The sequence below is a fragment of the Thunnus thynnus genome, chromosome 23 (assembly GCF_963924715.1).
Source record: "Thunnus thynnus chromosome 23, fThuThy2.1, whole genome shotgun sequence".
In the NCBI taxonomy this organism is placed as follows: Eukaryota; Metazoa; Chordata; class Actinopteri; order Scombriformes; family Scombridae; genus Thunnus; species Thunnus thynnus.
In genome coordinates, this window is record NC_089539.1 from 5945576 (window position 1) to 5965327 (window position 19752).

The 19752-nt window shown below is 36.8% G+C and overlaps 1 protein-coding gene across 5 annotated transcripts; it reads right to left on the reverse strand.

The window, feature by feature from the left end:
* Positions 1-1683: 1683 nt before the first annotated feature.
* On the reverse strand, positions 1684-19477 carry LOC137175477 (NXPE family member 3-like). Of its 5 annotated transcripts, none has more exons than XM_067581088.1 (8): positions 19301-19477; positions 14700-14789; positions 13860-14008; positions 11742-12173; positions 10287-10582; positions 9062-9132; positions 8526-8732; positions 1684-8443 (listed from the first exon to the last, which is right to left on the reverse strand). In XM_067581088.1, the coding sequence occupies exons 3-8, from the start codon at positions 13980-13982 to the stop codon at positions 7890-7892; spliced, it is 1683 nt and encodes a 560-aa protein (XP_067437189.1). In that variant the 5' UTR covers positions 13983-14008; positions 14700-14789; positions 19301-19477; the 3' UTR covers positions 1684-7889. The 5 variants fall into 5 exon arrangements, with proteins under 5 accessions (XP_067437189.1, XP_067437190.1, XP_067437187.1 ...); XM_067581089.1 differs by having other exon boundaries at positions 16026-19477; XM_067581086.1 differs by having other exon boundaries at positions 14700-15808; positions 16026-19477.
* Between the last annotated feature and the right edge of the window lie 275 nt (positions 19478-19752).

Consider the following 19752-nt stretch of genomic DNA (forward strand, 5'->3'; position numbering starts at 1 on the left):
AGCTTTGGACAGAGCCAGGCTAGCTGTTTCCATTTTTTAGGCTAAGCTAAGCTAACTGTGTCCTGGCTCCAACATCATGTTGAAAGGTGAGAGTGGTTGTTAAACTATTCTTTAGGCTTCCTAACAAAGTCTATTGGTAATATTCTCCCAAAGTAAATGGTTGAAGTTCCTTTTGATTCATTCAAATGTAAACTGTGATTATAGGAAATTGCAGATGGTGTCTATGTCAGGCCTATTAGAAGCTCTGAAATGGCAAGATGAGTAGGTGATTGTCAGATCCAGAAATTAACATTCCCATCAAGTAGAGATATTTTAGTATATAGTTTCCAGCAACCGCAACATCAATTGCATTTAAAGGTAGCTTTTGTGAACCACACTGATCACATTGTACCTTGGAGTCAGACTAGCAGGCCACTGATTATCTGAGATGGTGACAGATAGAGATTTTCCTGGTCAGAAATGGCAGATACAACATTTATAAAGGACTTATAAAGGAGGATTTATAAAGGAGTTTCCCTCATTTCAGGGTTAACAAACACTGAGTTTTCACTAAACCTGCTTTGTGAAACGGACCCCAGGTGACCCAATCATTTACCCATTGCAACACACTGTAAATATTTGAAAACATGTGGGCACTGCAGTCTTTTTTCAATCTGACACCGTCTCTGTTATTGCCACCACATTCTGCAAAGCTACCCTCACTACAAACTCCACAAATCTGTTTTTACTCAAACAAATCATACACCTATTTCCTTCTGCTAATTAGTTTTTCATTGTTCTTCACATTTCTGCCAAAACTGCAAATGCAGTGATATAATGATCACAACCAAAGTAATGATTTTTTGCCATGAAATTTAGTACAGGGATCCATGTCGCCCTCAGGAGGAAGTGTAATCACTGACTTTGCATCGAGCACCATCAGGTCAGATAAACAATAGAGATTCATGGTATGAAAGCACCTTATGAATAAGGTGTGGAGTGTGAGATGGGAAAATCTACAAAATCTAATCTAAAAAATTAATCAGCAGTTGAAGTCACATGTTCTAACATTATTGAGGAGATATGCCAAGATTGGGTTTCCTACTAAAAGTGTATTTTTATCAAAGTTGTCTGACCAGGATGTGGTGTGGATGAAAATCCTTGGCCTGACGTAAATTGCAGCCCATATGTGGAGTATTAAACAGACAAAAACATTTTGTTAATTTTATTTTCAGCTTTGTTTCACTACTAAATTATTGCAGTTTTAAATTTATCTTACTTATTCGGACAACAGAAATCAGGATGTGTCAGCTGTATCAAAATCACCAGGAAGGGTAGGGTCATTTGGGAGGCTGTAAATATGTTTACTTGATTGCAAATGCTGAATGTTTGTCAGACTAGCTTGTCTGACACTGAATCACAGAGTTTCAGGTTACACGTTGCTTACTTTTATCTGAAAGAGTACAGCCATTACATAGCGAGATCTAATGATATATCTGATCTACTGTACTTCTATTGTTTAGTTATTTTTAGGACATACAGTTTTGGTTACATTTTCTGCAGACATGCAGCAAATAGAGGCACTAATTCTTTTGTAAATCACATACAAATCAAATCTTGTCCCTTTTTTATACACAGTTCAGGGACATTGGAATAAGCAAATAAACTGCACATACAGAAATGTGCAAAACAAACACAAACAAGTGAGAGTTCAGTTTATTTCAGCTTTAGTTTACAAATACAAAAGGACACAGATGAAAGTTATGAGTTACTTTAGTTTCCCACTGAAGGAAGGTATAGTAAAGGTAAGGAACAACACAGTACAGAATTATCCAAATGCCATTTTGTGCACAAACAAACAAAAGGAAATGTGGAGTTATGTGTTATGCTTACAAATCAGTTTTTATTCTATAATTCATATCATCATCATATCATTCTACAGTGATGTATTTAGTCAAAAATTATTTGAAGGAAATGTAATCACTGCCTGCTTTATAACTTAACTTATAACTTCTAGAGTTGTTCAATTTGTTCTGTATACAGTATTTGAGAAAAAAAATACATAGTCATGTGTTATGATGCACATATTGAAAGGTTACTACAGTTATTCATGTTCACTTTTTCATTTTGTTTGTAAATTACAAAACAAATACTAAGAAGCAGATGTGTTGCAATAATATGATTATTTGAATTGGAAACTAGTCAAAACAGATTGAACTTTATTTAAATTTAGGATGCCAATATGTTTATCTGTCCTGAAAATGTAGACATGTATTTAAATGTATGTTAATACAGACAGAATATATTATCTACTGGTTAAAATGTGTGACAGCTGATTTCACAAAATTATAACTGATGATAAACTGCAGAACACAATACAGCTCATGTGTTACATACTCCACCCTTCTTGTGTTTTTCTCCCTCTCCTGATCGGGTTTGGCTGACCCTAGAGATTGGCTGGCCTTTCCCCATGAGGCTGTGGGAGAAGGAGGACTTATCATCATAGTGTTTTATTTCTTTTGCTCCTTATTTTGTGTTTATCTCTTTTGAGAATGAATGCCTGGTATTGGACTTTTTGTGGTCAGAAACACAACTCTAAATTAATGCAACGTTGCTGATGTCTGCTTTGTAAATAGACAAAATAGGCAACTGTTAGCTAACAGGTTTTCCATAACAATTTGATAGTTTCAAAAAAGAGAAAAAAACAATTAATGCTGCTTTAAAGTTAAATTATATTAGCTGTTTATATTAGTTTGTGCTACCTTAACTATAAATGATACAAGATTTCTGTTTACTAAACTAGTCAAAGGTCTATAAAACAAAATATGGTTGTGTTTGAATTTATTGTGCCAGAAATGCTGCAAAAACTACATGCAAGATGCATCTCATTAGTTCACACATTTTATATATAGTTTGATTGTGTCATCAGAGAAGGTAGATATTGTAAAATACAAGGGTCAGTATGTCATAACTTCCAGACTTGGAAACAACAAACTCTTGCAGAGTGTGAGGCATCATACATTTATGTGCGTTTCTTAATAATGTAACAATTTATTATTTTTCCCATTGTAGCGCAATATGAGTTATGTGTTTCCCTCACCCAAAACTGATTCATATTGCACTGTGAGGACGATGTGCACATTTTCCACCACTTGAATATGCATGAATATGCATGCAAATCATATGTTGTATCAAGCACCCTAAGAGGAAAGCATTCCACTATTGTGCTTTGTTATATTAACAAATAATACATGTAAATTAAAGCTGGTCAGTGTCGTAAATTTAGAAAGTCAAGACTTTCTGTGGCACCAGGCCATGGACCATATATGTAAAACATATGGAAATTTGCTCTTTTCCCAGTATATACTGAGTGCCATCCATCATAACTGAAAACTGAACCACTAATAAGGACCTGGTTGTTGTTGCAAAGCCTCTGACCACTGTGTTTTCAAGCAAGGTTAAGCATTCATTTTGGCACTGTGGAATGGCATAATCATGGCAACAGGTGGGTGAAGAGGAAAGAACAGGATCATTTGCAGGTAACTTCACAAGATGGTACAAATTCCCTTCATTTGCCTCATGTCCATGAAATGCTACCCTAGCCTTGCAAGATACCTTACAGAACCCATTATTACCTCCAGACAGTGCCTCACCTCTTCATGCGTTTTAGCCCATGCACTTGATATTTGTGGGTGAATTGGAGTTTGCTCCTGTGCATTGATTGTAACTGCATGATGGTTTGCTTTGCTGCTGTAATGGAAAAATACAAGATGTATACTTAAAAACAATATGTTACACTTATTCTGATACTGCCCTACTTAAGCTTACACTTAAGTGATGTTCTATGAACTGGTGAAACTACTTGTTTCTGTGCAGAGATAACACAGAGGCCAGCAGCAATTGGCCGTTGAAAAGACAGTGATGGACTGTTTGTGTGTAGGTAGAGATAAGAAAAGGAGTCCAACTGCATAGAGTACTTCAGCAAACTGTGTGTATAGAGATAACTGAAGAGGAGGCCAGCCATACCTATCTGCTGAGAGAATAATAATGGACTATTCAGAGCATAACTTTGTACTTTACCTAAGACAGCTCTCTGTATCTGTTGTTGGTCTTTACCCGCTTGAAAGTGTATTAAACCCAGACAAAAATCCTCTGGTTAGTGAGTCCTTCATTACAGAAACTGCCACCTCACTGGCTTGATGGCGACTAAAGTTACCTGTGGCATTCTTCCAACTGAAACCTTCTCTTTTTTCCAAAGTGGTGTTTTTTAATGAATGTACCAGTACGTCTGAAACTGCAACATCTTGTTTGGAAGATGCTGTATTTCTATGAAATTTGAATCAGGCTGGTATGGTTTACTCCCCATGTCAATGACACTGCTACACTGACTTGCTTCAGTCTCCTACAGTCAAATACATCTACATTAGCAAATTATTCTTTTGCATCCTGTGTTATAATAACTAACAACTAAGTTAACATCAAAATAGGTAGTCTATGATTACATTACATGTAAATTGGTAATTTACAATTAAACCATAATAACATGTTTGATCACAGAATCATTTTAAGACCTCACCTGAAGCCCTGAAGATCCATCTGCTTCTCCCTCAACCTGTCCTATGGCAGGGTTAGCTACCATAAATGGCTATTTATTAAAAACAGGAATTAATACCTCTAAAAAGTGAAGAGGAGAGGGCAGACAGGTGTACCACGGCCAGGGAACCAAACACCCACTGGTTGAATGCTGGGAGTATTTCACCTGTGAAAAGGGTTAAAACAAACCAAAACCAATGATTCTGTTAAAAACACAATGTGACAGGTTAACTAATCAGGAAAGAATTCCACGGCAGGTGTAAGTTAAATGAAAACCTTTAGCCTAATTGAAATGGCAGCCCATGTGTGCAGCGTTAAACAGACAAAAATACATTGTTTATTTTATTTTCAGCTTTTGTATCACCAATAAATGATTTCAGTTGTAAACTTAGATTTAATTTATCTTAATTAGAGAATAACTGTAAATCAGGATGTGTCAGCCGTATCAAAATAACCAGGATTTTTAGTTGTCTGTGGACATGTTTGTAAAAAATGTTTTAGATTTTATTACATTATTGATTCATAAGCTTGGTTGGGTACTCAGCCCTTGTGAGGCTGTAAATAGGTTTGCCTTTTAATGATAGTGGATGCTGAGTGTTTGCCAGATGTAAACAGACATACTGTACAGTAGTGGTCAGTCTGGTTTGTCTATTGTTAAAGTCAAATAAGTCCTATTAAGTCTACTGAGTTTCAGGTTACAGGAAACAGGTTACTCACCAAAGTCACCAGGATGATTAAGTCTGTGTGAGAGGAGCCCAACCATGTCTTTTCCTCTAGCAGTGCAACTTTAGCACACATGCAAAAGAGGCCTCTAACATTTACACATGTATATGTTAAAATATACTTAACAGCAGTTAAGAACAGTGAACACAAATCTGCATCATGCTGCAAAATGTAACACAATAAACCAAAATAATAGAGCATTTAAATGTTACAACAAAGATACAGTAACAATTGAATGCTTTGTGCAGTTAACAATTATTCTTGCAAGTTCTTTTCTTTTTTTTTTTTTTAAGTCCCCCTTCACTAAAAAATGTGTTTTGCTTATTGTTACTTCAGTTGGATGCGCAGCTTCACTGTGCAGAATGATGTATGTGCAGAGTTGACACTAGAGGGCTGTTTTTACAGAAAGTCTCTCTGTGCTCACCTTAAATCTCAGTTTAACACGTGTATGTACGAGATGATTTTGTGACATCACAACTAGTTTGGAAGCCAATCATGTTCCAATATGTCAAAATATGTGACGTGAAAGCTTGAAACCAAATACACTGAAAATGGACTTCACAGTAAAGTACAGTAGGCCATGTCTTCTGTCCAGCAGCTTAACTATTGGAATAATAATTATTATAATAATAATGATTAGGTAGTGAAACTTGGTTGTGGAAAAACCATAGCACACACAAATAATAATATAGACATATAAGATGTCTGAAGAGGATTCTTAAATTTAAGAAGACATTGGTTTTGCTGTATATTTCACACTTGCAGGATATTATTGCATTTGGAGTTAATTCTTGATGGTCTGGAGGCCAGTTGTTGCTGGAGGGTAAAACACTTTTTTGGGATAATTTGTTTTTTAAAATTTTAATATATTATTTTACTTGTACTAAGTAACTTTTGTAAGAATTTTGGTACATTTAATGAAACAGTATGTATGGAGTTTGCACTGCTAACACTAATAATATACAAAGGGCATTTATTTCAGTATGAAAAAAAATAAATATTCATTAATTAATTTTTTTGCAGAACAAATATTTTTTGCAAATGTTTTTTTTTTTAAATTTCTGTTAAGAGAATATACCATGTGATTAATAGTGATTTCACTTCAGTGATTTAATCTGAAAACTGTTATTACATAAATACAACAAAAATACACCACATTCAATATGGTTGTTCAAGTTGGTTTTTACATAGGTTTTGTATATATAAAATAAAAGTAAAGAAATGTATGACACCTAAGAAATTACATTTTTCCACGTTCCATCAACATAACCCAGCAAATATTTCACAGCATCTTATTTAAATTAGATTTAATTTATTAATATTGCATCAAAACTCTGATAAACTACATGAAAATAGTCTTTGTTTCTGCTGTTGAGATAAAGTTTGATATTATTTAATACTAAGGCTGTTATTATACATTCCTGAAAAATTGATTGACTTGCAGTTATATTCTTACTTGAGTGACTGTCAACTGAGAGAAAAATCTCACACTGCTGGTTAACATCAGTTTATGGTGCATAAACCATCCCAGGAGTCATTTTGAATCAAATTTACTTGTTTTGTTAAACCTTCTGTCAGAAAGAATGAAGTTTCTACATGGCTGCTCACTAAGCTACAGTCAGTTGAAATAATGCAGTCTAGACTATGTCTGTTGGTACTGAAATAGGATACAGCCTATTTTGACCTTTTGTACCTTGTCTGCAAATATCAATACTCCTCAGCTCTTAAGGAACCATACGTGTAAAAGCTTGGGCAAAGTTTAGGAGAGTATTACAGCCTCAGGGCCATAACAAAGAGGGTAAATTTGCATTTATTATTGGGATAATGTGTTATTAACTTTAACTGAAATATTATTGTGTCTAACAAATCTATTCAATTAGAATTGTGTTGTAAACATTAGCTTAGCTTAGCATAAAGACTGGAAACAACTAGCTACTTCTAAAGGTAACAAACCTGGTCAACCAGAACCTCTAAAGCTCATTTATTAATGTTATATCTCATATGTACAGAAATCAAGGTGCACTTAATGACTTTGGGGTTGCCAGGCAACCAGTAGAGACTCCAGGAAGTCTCTGTGATGGGCCAAGAAATACACTAGCACAAACTGTCATTTTTATACTTTTGTTTTTGTACGGAAACAAACAACATACTGTATGTGTGTTAGTGAGCTTTAGAGGTGCTTATGGTGCTTATACCTTTTATTACCTTTGGACAGAGCCAAGCTAACTGCTTTTCCCAGTGTTTCCATTCATTCTGCTAAGCTAAGCTATATTATAACTAAACTATACTATTTATCATAGACAAGCTAATTACGGACTGGGCCTCTACAGTTAAGTGATCCTGCATCTCCCAGGATGGTGCTTTACAATCCCAAGTCACAAAGCATGATGTTGTATATGTTAAGCTATTTCATTCAGCAGTAGTTTCATGTAAGGAGTCTCAACAACTACTCAAGATCCAACCTGCAGCAGCTTTTCATCCTGATCTGTTTCTTTTTTTTTTGAGGTATATTATGCTCTGTCAACTTCCCTGGTTAAAAATAGAAAAATAGTAGGTGTATTTCAGCAACTAGCAGATACCCAACAAATACTCATCTAGCTGCCCTTTTGAGGGCATATGTAGGACAAAACAACATTAATGATATTAGTAATAATGGGAGGTGGTGGATGGAGGTCGTGTGGCAGGTGGTGGGCCAAGACCATCTCCCAGATGTCCAGCAGATGAACATTCAGTCCTTTGAACATGGCCCTGAGTACCTTGTCACGCTGCAGTGAGTACCAGTCGCTGTTGGTTAGCGCTGCATCAAGTGTCATAGTTTTGGGGTTTGCAGTCCGGATTAAAACCAGCGTGCCTGGAGCCCTGTCCAGCAGCCGCACCACCGCCCTGCGGATGCTCTGCAGCCGCCGGATGTAGACCTCGATGGGGAAAGTGCTGAAGTGTGCCCAGATGCCAAAAACTACAATGGTGTTGGTGCCTCCAACTAAACGGTCTAGTTCATTGGCAATGTAGTGCAGCTCGATGGCTGGGACACTAATAGAACGGACAGGGGGACCGTGGAATCGGAAATTCACCAAAATGTTGTTTGCGTAGTCTAAAGCCATGAAAGGCCCAACTCGAACTGAACTGTGCAGGTCAAACTGCTTGAGATCTAAAAGTGTTACAGAAGGAAAGAATTAGGACAGTATGAACAAAATCAAACCTTTGCTAAAGAATTTCTGTTGATTAACTACCTGGTAGTACTGTGTTGAGATGTTCAAACCACTGCCTGATGGTAGAGTCGCCATACAGGTGGACCACCTTGCCTTTCAGACATTGGTTGATGACAGAAGGAGTGCTGAACTGGCGGACTGTGGTGCCACTTAGTGCTCGCCACGCACCCTGGTAGTAATAGCCAACAGGTCCAGACTGCACAATGCTGCTCTTCACCTCTGGTTGATCTGAGGAGGAGTTAAATGATAAGGGAGGAAACATCTGGTATAAAGTCATTTAAAAGCCACTTATGTCTTATCTACATTCTGTAATGACTAGATATACTGCTAACAGTTAACACTTTTAGTCTGGTATTTCATGCTCTAATCGCTCTTCAAAAACTGGTCTGACTACATCTCTACAGGAGAACGCTGTCTAGAACATAGTGGTAAATTTTATACAAATGTTCATTTCTCTGACTGGTTTACTTCTAATAATCTGTACAACATTCAATTTTGAATTATTATTACTAATAATATAGGCTGTGGTGGTGGTAGAAGTAAGAATTGTGCATTACCTTTATGTTTTGGCAACACGGTGACACTAGCAGATCCTGAAGCTTGAATGTAGACTTTCATGTTGACATCACTGAAGAAAAGCATGCAGAATAAAATACACTTACTACACTAAAATACACATACTCTTACAACTCTTAACAACATAAAACACAAGAAAGGCAGTCTACATTTTAAAATAATTTCATGAAGTTAAAATTAGAATAATAAGCACTAATATGGGGTACAACTGCTTTGAAGAAAATATTCAACATTACATACAACCTAGCCCATAAAAATCAATTTTTTTAGAAGTGAGTTAAAGCGATGGGGTCCAAAGTGAAAATTTATTTCACTTCACTTCACTTCACTTCACTTCACTTCTTTCTGAAAAGACCACACCCAAAATAAAACGTATACATTTACAAAAAAACATAAATGAATCATTGCAAACACTATCCATTGAAAAAAAGTCAACTAACATGATCCAGTCTGGACTGGTTTTGGAAGTAAAATTCCCATTAATTTTTCCCAAAGACAACATTATGTGATTCAAAGTTTGAGCACTTCTATGACTTGGATTGGCATGAAACTCTCCTAGTTGAATCATCAGTACAAAACATAGAAAAAAATTGTGTTAGAAAATATATATAAAATATATATAAATATATATAAATAACGTGGAAGCTAACGATTATGATGTTGAGAAACTTGAAAAGACAATCTATAGCTTAAATCAATTCAGCTTTAAATTTTGGGTCAACTGTCATGTCAACTGTCATTCAGAAACTGTGTCGCTGTGTTATTTCAACTGCAACAACAAAGTGTTTTGAGTTGGCTGTCAGTCTGATTTACACCTCTGACTGGCTCTTTCTCCATAGCAGCTGCAATAGAGGCTGATGGGTAATGTAGTATTTTGAGTTGTCCACCTTGCAGAAAATTGATGGCCACAACTTAAACCTATAGGATTCTTCCTTTATCCAGCAGTGTCCCATGATTCTATGTTAAGTAATTTTGAGGATATCGCTAAAAAAAATTTGAAATGGGAATATAGAATGGGGAAAAAACACCTTCAGAATCAGCAGTTCCTGCCACTTGGCAAATCTTTTTCACTTTGTGTTATCTTAGACTGTAAACATCTCTAGATTCAATCATTACAGTCTCAAGTTACACAATTTCCCACCAAGGAGATATATAAGTAACACTATGTTTTTATTAAAAGCCAGACTTGTCTTTTTGCTCACTCACTTTTGAAAAAGCTTCTCCTCCTCAGCCTTGAGCTGTTTATTAAACCCAGCATTGTAGTTGCTGACCCTGGTATCACAGCTCAGTGTCTTCGGCTTGTAGCAGAACCACGGCTCGCCTGTAATGAGGTCAGTGTAGTTGCACAGTGGCTGCTGGGTCGGACGCAGGCAGACATTACAAGTGGTATCTTCAGAGACTGAGCCTGAGTGGAAGACACTCCCGAAATAAATCCTATCTGGCTGTTCTCTGGTCAGCCTGTGCAGCACCGTGACAGCCTCACTGGGGTGAACCAGTGTCACCTGATAGGACAGAAAACCAGAGTTCAAAGTTCAACCCCATTACTTGGCCTCTGTCATAGCAGTAAAAACAAATAAAGTGAACACTACTAAAAGTTGCACACTTCATTTCAGGTGTAAACCAGATTGATTTCCAGATACTCATGTCTAGAGAACTGATCATTCACTAAACCCCTCCCCCGAGCAACGATTGTCCAATTATAATTTAGCAACCATAACTAGACACAGCAGACCTGTCAATCTTTGGATTTCTCCACATGGTGAAGTTGTGTGCATGGCTCATGCAATACTTATCGAGTGCCCAGGGCTCTAAGATAAATGACAACCTTGTTTCCAAATGTTGCTGCTTTGTAATATAACTCAATGTGTAGTGTGTAATATTTGTCAAAAAGACTTGAATCTTGTTAATATTGTTGGTCCAGAGCATGGCACAACATCAAGCTGACATATTCTTGTAAAGGCTCAAATTGCAATGAGGGAACTCCAGGAACACAGATATGATGTGGCAGTGCTAGGCAGTGCTAGGAGGTCTACACCTTTTAGTACTCAGTAGCATCTGCCAAAACAATTATTGTCAATAAAAATGTCCTTTTCTCCTGCTCTGCTTTTTTGAAATGATGGTACAGGTTTAGATACATCTGTTTCTCTTTGCTGTATTATGTTAGTTGTTTTATATGTCAATAAATTGGTTGCATTATGTTACCAGCTTTATATGATGTCAGGAAATAAGTTGCCACTTGATGGAAAAAAACAATGTCTCAATATGTCAGTGGAATTTGTCACTCTTGGACATACTGAATTTCAAAAGTTCCACTGCCACATCAAATTATACTAAATCTTTGATTGCTGAATTAGTTTAGCACTTCTCAATCTGACTCTAGCAATCAAATCTGGATTATGGTAGAGTGGATTTTGATTTTGGTAAGAGTGATGACAGCATACAGAATAATCCAACCACTGTATGAAATAAAGGACCCACTGTTAAATTACAAAGGATTTTAAGTAGTAAATCTGTCCCGTTATCATTGTAAACTGCATATGTGCCGTGTGAAAACAAAAAGTTGACAGGCCTAGCAACAGTAACTGAGGGGGTTGGGGCTTAGCTAACAGTCTGTTAGAAGATTGACACAATCACATTTTACATCATAGTTTTTAGCATCACCTCAACCTGTGCGCTTCCCTCCCAGAGTAAAGAAAATACAGCAGAGTAGGAGCCATTGAGATGATCCAGCACTTGTCCAGACACACCTGCACTAAGTGCTTGGTTGTGCAGACGGGCAAGTAAGACGTCTCCGCCAGACTTCTTAGGACGCCCCTGGAAGTCATACATTTTGATCATAACTTCCAGCTGATCCCCTACATGCCACTGTCGTCCACCCTTCTCTGGGAGAATAGTGAAGGTGCTGTGGGCAGGATCGGTGGTCTGCTCCAGGGAAAGAGGAACTGGCAAGGATGGAGTTTCAGGCCAAGCAATGGAGTCTAATAGGAGGCGTTCCTCCAGAGCATCTTCAGGGGACCGTGGCTGGAAGCTGCAGAAGTGGTGTTGCAGGTGAGGTCTTGGAGCAGGGAAGGTGGAGATCACTTCATGAGGAAGCTGGCAGGGGTCAAGAGAGTGATGTGACAAAGATATATATATAAAAAAACTTTATAATGTAAGACAGATGAACTAAATGACACAAAAGGAAGAATCTTCCTGCCCCACATCAGAAAATCACTGAATATTTGTAGGGGTTGATGAAAGTAGCTGATCAAAGTCTCAGTGATAACAGCAACATGAAAAAGAGAAAGGGAGGAAAACTACAGTCAGAATATCCTTACAGTCCTTACTGTTCAGTAACAACTGTAGTAATAATTTAAATGTTGCTTTTCATATTGTGTGTCTACAATTATACAGGTTGATGAATTTAAGGTGCACTATTTATCAGAGAGCAATTTTTCTCCTTTTTCTAAATCCTTCTTAATGAATTTTCAAATGAGGACAATCTTACAATTTGATTATGATGTTAATATTTTACACAACTTAAGTGTTCATACTAGTTATTCTGGTGGAAATCTAATGTAGTTTTGATTTTCCTCTTCATATACATCTCAAAAGTGAAGGTACAAATATAATGTTAAATTGGTCTAAAATGTCTGTTTGTAACAATACTCTTTCTATGCATTGCGTTTTCATTGTGGAAGTACTGTATTTGTTTCCGCTAAAGAATGTAGCAAAAAACATTTCTGCACTGAACTCATGAAAAGACCAAACCCAACAATGAATTGATCCTACTAACAAGTATTGTCTGTGTAGCCCAAGCCTGATATATGTGGATTATTCCTCTGTGCCATAGAGCTCTAATGTTGCCCAAAAATGATTAAAAACACATCAGTGATCCACACTGTTGCACTGGGTGACATGTTCTTTTATTACTATTAACATGGTCATTGTAGTTTATGTTGAGGTAAGCCCACATACATTGTTCCACTGCCATAAACACTCAGCAAATGCATATTTATCTGTGGTTGGGAAAAGTCCCCAACAAATTCACTATTTTCAACTGGTTGACTAATGTTGACTAAAAACTACAGTAGCCAACTGTTTCAATAAATGACTTGGCTTTTAAAGAAAAGGAAGCTAAAGCAGTATTTCAGTGGGCCCAGGTTGCTACGCTTTAGCTGCACCAGGATGATACACATTTCCACTACACCCTCACAGCAGGGGCTAGCTGTGCCACTTTGGTCCTGCATTCTACCAGGGCAGCAACTCCCACCAACAGAGCCATGTCATCAGCACCTGACTGGCTTAAAAATATGTTGTTATATGCAAGCTTCGATAGAGAAGGGCATTTAAGAGTCACAGTATCAGCCTTAGCTCAACGCAACTCCATACACCCTCCAAACAGGTAAAAAAGTTGTACATATTTTTGACCTGTTTTTAAAGATTTACAGGTACATCTTCAGTAGGAAGGGTAGGGAATGTATTGAGAGATGGACTAACACATTGTTGGTTTTGGTCTTTTCAAGGGATTTATTGACGATAAGAAAATAATAAAATGAAAATAATAAAATGAAAATATATAAAAATATAAATATTGGAATTAGGAGTTTCTGCTGACACTCAAATGCATGATTGTTAGCAAAAGAACTATTTTCCTAAAATGTCATTTGTTTACAAATATTGATGAAGAACATTACTGCCATCCAAAGCCACACTGCATATGAAAACAATATCCTGAAATCTGACTATTTCAAACAGGGTCCACCCTTCAAGCAGTCCCACTCAAGACCTAATTCTCACCTCCAGGATGTCCATGTTAAAATACACAAAGATGAAGATAAACAGAGCCAGGAAAAGGAAGATGGCAGCAAACTTTGGACGGCAAAAGCTGACCACTGTTTCTCTACAAGCTCTGGCCTTCATGATTGAGGATCAGTCTTCATCTGTGGCTATAAAATGACACAAACAAACAGTGTTAATTGACACCTAGTTTAGTTTTATTTATGTTAGTGATTACTTGCAAAAACGCTCATTACATTCAAGCCCTTGCCAAACGAGTTCACACAATGCTGATTAAACCTATCACCACCAGATTAATCTGTCTGTATGTCACAGTGTAGAGTTTTTACATCTCATGTCCGTGGCGACATTCTCGCGCTAGCTGTCTGTTTTTGTGCCAGTGGACCGTAAAAGCATATACGTTTTTATTGGCCCTCTCTGTGTGCCTGTCATTCAGGGTGTGCATGAAAGTGTGCTGCATGCCTGTGCCTCCCTTCACTCTCACTGCCAGAGGGGGAAGACAAAAGTCCCGCACTCCAGCTTTAACCTGAGCAATGATATTATCTCTATGCAAATAGTGTGGTATGTTTGCCTTTAAATCATTTCTACTAACTTAATCCAGTCACCCAGGACATTCCTCTGATTGATTGACCATCAACCAAGGCTATAACCAAAGTAAGCAGAGTCACTCCCCTTGCAGTTTAACATGAGGATTCATCCCCAAGTGGCTGAGTCATTTACCCATTGCACCATAATGTAAATACTTATAAAGTAAATACTACTACAGTCTTTTGCAATCTGACACCGTGTCTGTGGGTAAGCTGCCTTAAATGGCTATTTATTAAAAACAGGAGCTAATACCTCAAAAAAGGGAGGAAGAGGAGAGGACAGACAGGTGGACCACGGCCGGGATACCAAGCACCCACTGGTAGAGTGCTGGGAGTATCCTAACTGTGAAAAGGGATAAAAAAAAAATTCAAATAAAAACACAATGCTAACAAACCATACTACTAACAACAGTGACAGGACTCCCAGTACACAGACTACACCTGTGAAAAACTGCTATGAGTCATAGCAAAACAATACTAAAATAACCACAAGAGCACTGTTACAAATTAGGTGCAGCGTAAAGATTAAATTGCGATATTTACATTTACATTATATACCTTGTACCAGGTATCTTTTATCTCACTGTGTTTGAACCCCTACCATTACCCTTACATCACCACTGCATAGGTCATAGTGCCCCCTTGCTACAATAGGAAATGGTGTGTGAGTGTGAGGTGTGAACATCTACAACGTCTAATCTAAACATTCAATCAACAGTTGCAGTTATATTCAGATCATAGACTTAACCTCTTATGATGTCACTGCAGATACACGTCCAGGTTGTGTCTGTAACTCAAATGTTATTTGTTTTCAAGGTTTACTAACAAGAAAATAATTACTCAGTAGGTGTTGTGTGGGTGAAAATCTTTGGCCTGAGGTGGCAGCCCATATGTGGAGTATTAAACAGACAAAAATATCTTTTAATTTTATTTTCAGTTTTTGTATCACTAATAAATGACTGCAGTTGTAGGCTAAATTTACACTTAATTTATCTTAACAACAGAGAAGATCTGTGAATCAGGATGTGTCATCTGTATCAAAATCACCAGAATTTTTAGTTGTCTGTGAACATCTTCAGACTTTATAACATAATTGATTCATAAACTTGGTTGGGTACTGAGCCTGTTGGGAGGCTTTAATACGTTTGTCTTTTGGACTGATACTGCATGCCGAATGTTTGCCAGCTGTAAAAAAATATAGTAAACAGTCAAATTCAAAGTCTGAGTTTCAGGTTTCAGGTTTTTTACTTTTTTTTACTTATCTGAAAGAGTACAGCCATGATGAGAGAGAGATCTGATAATATATTTGATCTGATGTTCTGTATGCTTCTGCATCTTTTTATGCACAGATCTGGGTTGAATCTGAAATATGTAAATAACATGAAAGTACAGAAATATGCCAGGAACAAAGGGTTTCTGCTGCAAGTTACAGTAGTTAAACTTGTTAAAACTATGAAAATGGTTAGCAGCCACATTTAGTTTTCACAATGTGTATGGATTAAAGCTTCAAATGTCATCAAATTCAATCTAAGCATACAAACATTTAATAATCAACATTTAAGCATATCATGTGTCTTACCTCAGCAGAGATTCATTTTTAAGGAACACAGTAAACTCAGATTGATCGTGGAGTGTATGTTGCTGGTTTGCTGGTTTTCTTTGCTTTACATTGGGAAATGATTCTTGTTGAAGCCTGTTCTTCTTAACCACTCCCACATCGCACCGCCCCGACATGGTGCTTTTCTTTTTGTCACAACAGTTATCTCAGTGGTTTTGATTTTCCTCAATCTGCCCTTACTACTCTCCCCCCGGCCCATTCATGTATTCTGTCGATTGCCCACCAAATGCTGTCTTGACTCCCACATACACCTACTCACCTGTTCTCACTCTGCCTGTCAAATGCTATTTGCCTAACAACCTATGTGGAGTCCTTCTATACGTGCCCCTGTCTTAAATACCATGTTTGTTTTTTTTCTGTTTCCTTGTTCTGCTTGTTTTTCAGCCTGCCTGCCTGCAGGCACCCGTCTTTGAATAGTTGTTGTAGTTATTACGCTTCTGCCTTTAAAAGAGCCTTGAGCTCAGAAGCCAAACACGTACACACATCAGACATTCAAAGTATCACATGTTCAGATAACAAAAACCTAACCGCATGGTGGCACTCTGAACAGCCAGTTTTACATTTTGATCAAAATTAAGATAGAAGCCAAACTCTTGGATGAATACACCTCTTGTTGCAGGCCACAGCCATTTCTGAACACAGCTTCCCTCCAGTTTGACTAAAGTCTATTAGGATCAGTCTATTTGGATCAGGTCAGGTCTCCTTTTACTGCCACGGGTCTAACGTCTGAATATCAATATGTTCAATACCCAAGTGGATCCGATTGCACCTGACTGTATGTGGTATCAACTGTGATCATGTGGTACGTCACAATCACCATGGGGGAAAACGGTGTGTTTTGAGGAAGTGGAGAATGTAAACTGTGTATCACTGCGAAGAACAAGTTGAAGAAAAAGGAGAACAAAGAGGTAAAACAAACCAGTGCATAAGCTACAAACAAACAAAGAAGAAAAAAAGTTCTGACAAGCTGAAGTTATTTTAGAAAAATCAGTTGTGTACAAGATTTATGCTGTTAAATGAATTTTGGATCTTTGGAATTAGATTCACATATTACATTTATTATTAATTTATATTCAATAAAATAAAGAGTAAATAGGTTAGAACATTGCCTTTTGTCAATCTCTCACCCAATTGGCTACAGAGGGTTTTATTGTTGGTGCAGGAGGTGGAATTTTCAGTTATTATTATATGTTATAAATGTGTTTGAAGCATATAAACAAATATTTTTTGTTTCTATTACTTTACATTAATTTTTAGGGCATTATTATTACAGATTTATATTGCTGCTATGGGTACTGTGCAGCATATTTGTATATTAACGATAAAATACAGGAGTACAGAATAATAAAGTGCAATTTCATTCTTTTAGCATATTGTGTTTTGTGTTCAGGTTTATTTTTACAGTGCAGACTTTTCTTTTCAGTGGCAGAGTGGACAAGGTTGGAGTGTAGCCTACTTAAATAACACCCAGTGGACACTATTAGGAGCCCTAGTTTACCTGAACACTAATCCGAATATCTCATCAGTCATGAGGCAGCAAGTCAATATGCAGACAATGGTGTAGAGCCTCAGTTAATGTTCAGATCATACATCAGAATTGGGAAGAAATATTATCTACTGTGGACTCTTTGCTGGTGTCAGAGAGAATGATTCGAGTTTTTGGAAACAGCTGCTCTCCTAGTATTGTGATGCATAACAGTTTCTAGAGCACACAGAGAATATTGCGAAAAACAAACAAAAAAGTCCAGTAAACAGCAGTTCTGTGGGGCAGAAGCACAAGAGGTGAGAGCAGAGTGGCCAGGCTGATTTAAACTGGCCAGGTGACAGCAACTCAAATAGTCACACAGTTGTGTGCACAAAAGCATCTCAGAACATAAAACTCATTAAATGTCAAGGATGAATGACTACAACAGCAAAATGTCCTTATGCCACTGGAATAATTATAGACTTTTAAAATCATAGACTTTTACAGTAATAATTGTATTTCCTTACTCCTTAAAAGATTTAATACAGAAGAATGAATATAAATTAAGAAAATCTATTTTTTAAAATAAAAATGACTGTTTTAAGTCAATTCTTAATATTTTTCAAGACAAAAAGGAAACCGATTTTTAATTTAAATTTAATGATCTTTTATTAAAAACTACTTTGAGAAGATCTAATTTTAAACTTTCTCCCCTGTCAATTTCCTGTTCATTATTTATCTATTTCATTATTATTATTATCATTATAATTTATTCATTTTAGATAACTGTGTGATTTCATAATGTCCTATGAACCTGTTTTTCTTTTTTCTTTAAATTCTATTTATTTAAGAAATATGAATCAATTAAAATTTTAATGAATTGATTCGTATGAGCAATTAATTAATTAATATAATAAACCCAGGCAATATACTGTGGCCATGCATCCATGGCTGTGGCTCAGTATGATGCATCATAGCTACAAACAAAACAAAACAAAGCAAAACAAAACATGATGTTAGGACATCTCTATTTTGATGCTTTTTTGTGCACTCATCTCGTTTACATTCATGTCTTAATCATTGAAAAATTCAAATGTGTACCTCAAAAACTGTTACTTTCCAGATTAATTATGAATGGTGATGTTAAAAATATTAGTAGATGCTAGTAATTAGTATTAGTATTGAGTAGAAGCAGAATACTTCACAACTGCTATCAAACATATATTGACAAGCTACAGCACCAGTCTAGAGAGAACACACACACACACACACACACACACACACACACACACACACACACACACACACTTGTTCATTTCAGTCTTAAAACAAATCTTGATTCTCACACCGCCTATATGGTCCTTAATATAGATCAGTGCTTGTAATATAACTAAACATTGATTTATGGGGAATTAATTTGCTCAAACCTAACGCTACATCAAGACAAAAGTTTGACTTTGAATCAGTCAGATGAATGATGAAATAGCATATTGTTTCCTAATAACTGAAACTAACTGTCAGTTCCAGTGCGGTTTACAACAGTTACTGAGGTCGACAACCTTTTAGCTTAAGAAAACATCATGTTAATAGAGTTATTGTGTATTGTTAGTGCATGTATTTAAAGATCTGTAAGCCCTTTTGTAGCAGGTTTCAATCTTGTGCTTTGACTTTTGTTTGTTAGGATGTCCTGTAGTTTGGATAACAGATTGCATCTTTAAAAATGTTAACAGAACAGTAAGTCATCTAGAAACAGGTGGAAGTCAGACCTTACCAGTTTTTTCAGCCACTTGCTTTGAATTTAATGTCTTTCCATCACCCGACGCCTGGGCTGTCTCTGTGTTTTTCTATTCCCTCCTTAAACTTTTTCTTTCGATCCTGAATAAGTTGTACGTACCCTCTTCCTTCCTGAAATACTTCTCTACTTGGCTTTCCTGTGAACAGTATCGTTACACCCTTCCTCTCTTCTGGTTTTTGTGTTTCACACGCTGCGGAAATGTAAACCCCCCCCTTTTCAAAATCTGATAAAGCATGAGGCAGAACTGTAACTTGTATGGTGTTGAAATCAGCAGTCAAGTTATCTAAACTACTAAGCTACATTAACATAACTGTAATGTAAAGCAGCAGCAGATAAACTGGACGGTTAAAACAACACTAATGTCAATTTAACAAACTTAAGCTCCACTGAAGAGTTTTCCTAGCTACTTACTTCGTTGTATTTTGTGT

Bases quoted from the DNA above. Each gene is read 5' to 3' on its own strand.
- LOC137175477 (XM_067581090.1), bottom strand. From the start codon at position 13,982: ATGAAGGCCAGAGCTTGTAGAGAAACAGTGGTCAGCTTTTGCCGTCCA. The intron at 10,583-11,741 runs GTGATGCTAAAA...CTGTCCTATCAG, and splicing joins AGGGAAGCGCACAGGTTGAG to GTGACACTGGTTCACCCCAG. The intron at 8,444-8,525 runs GTAGTTAATCAA...TAACACTTTTAG, and splicing joins TCTCAACACAGTACTACCAG to ATCTCAAGCAGTTTGACCTG.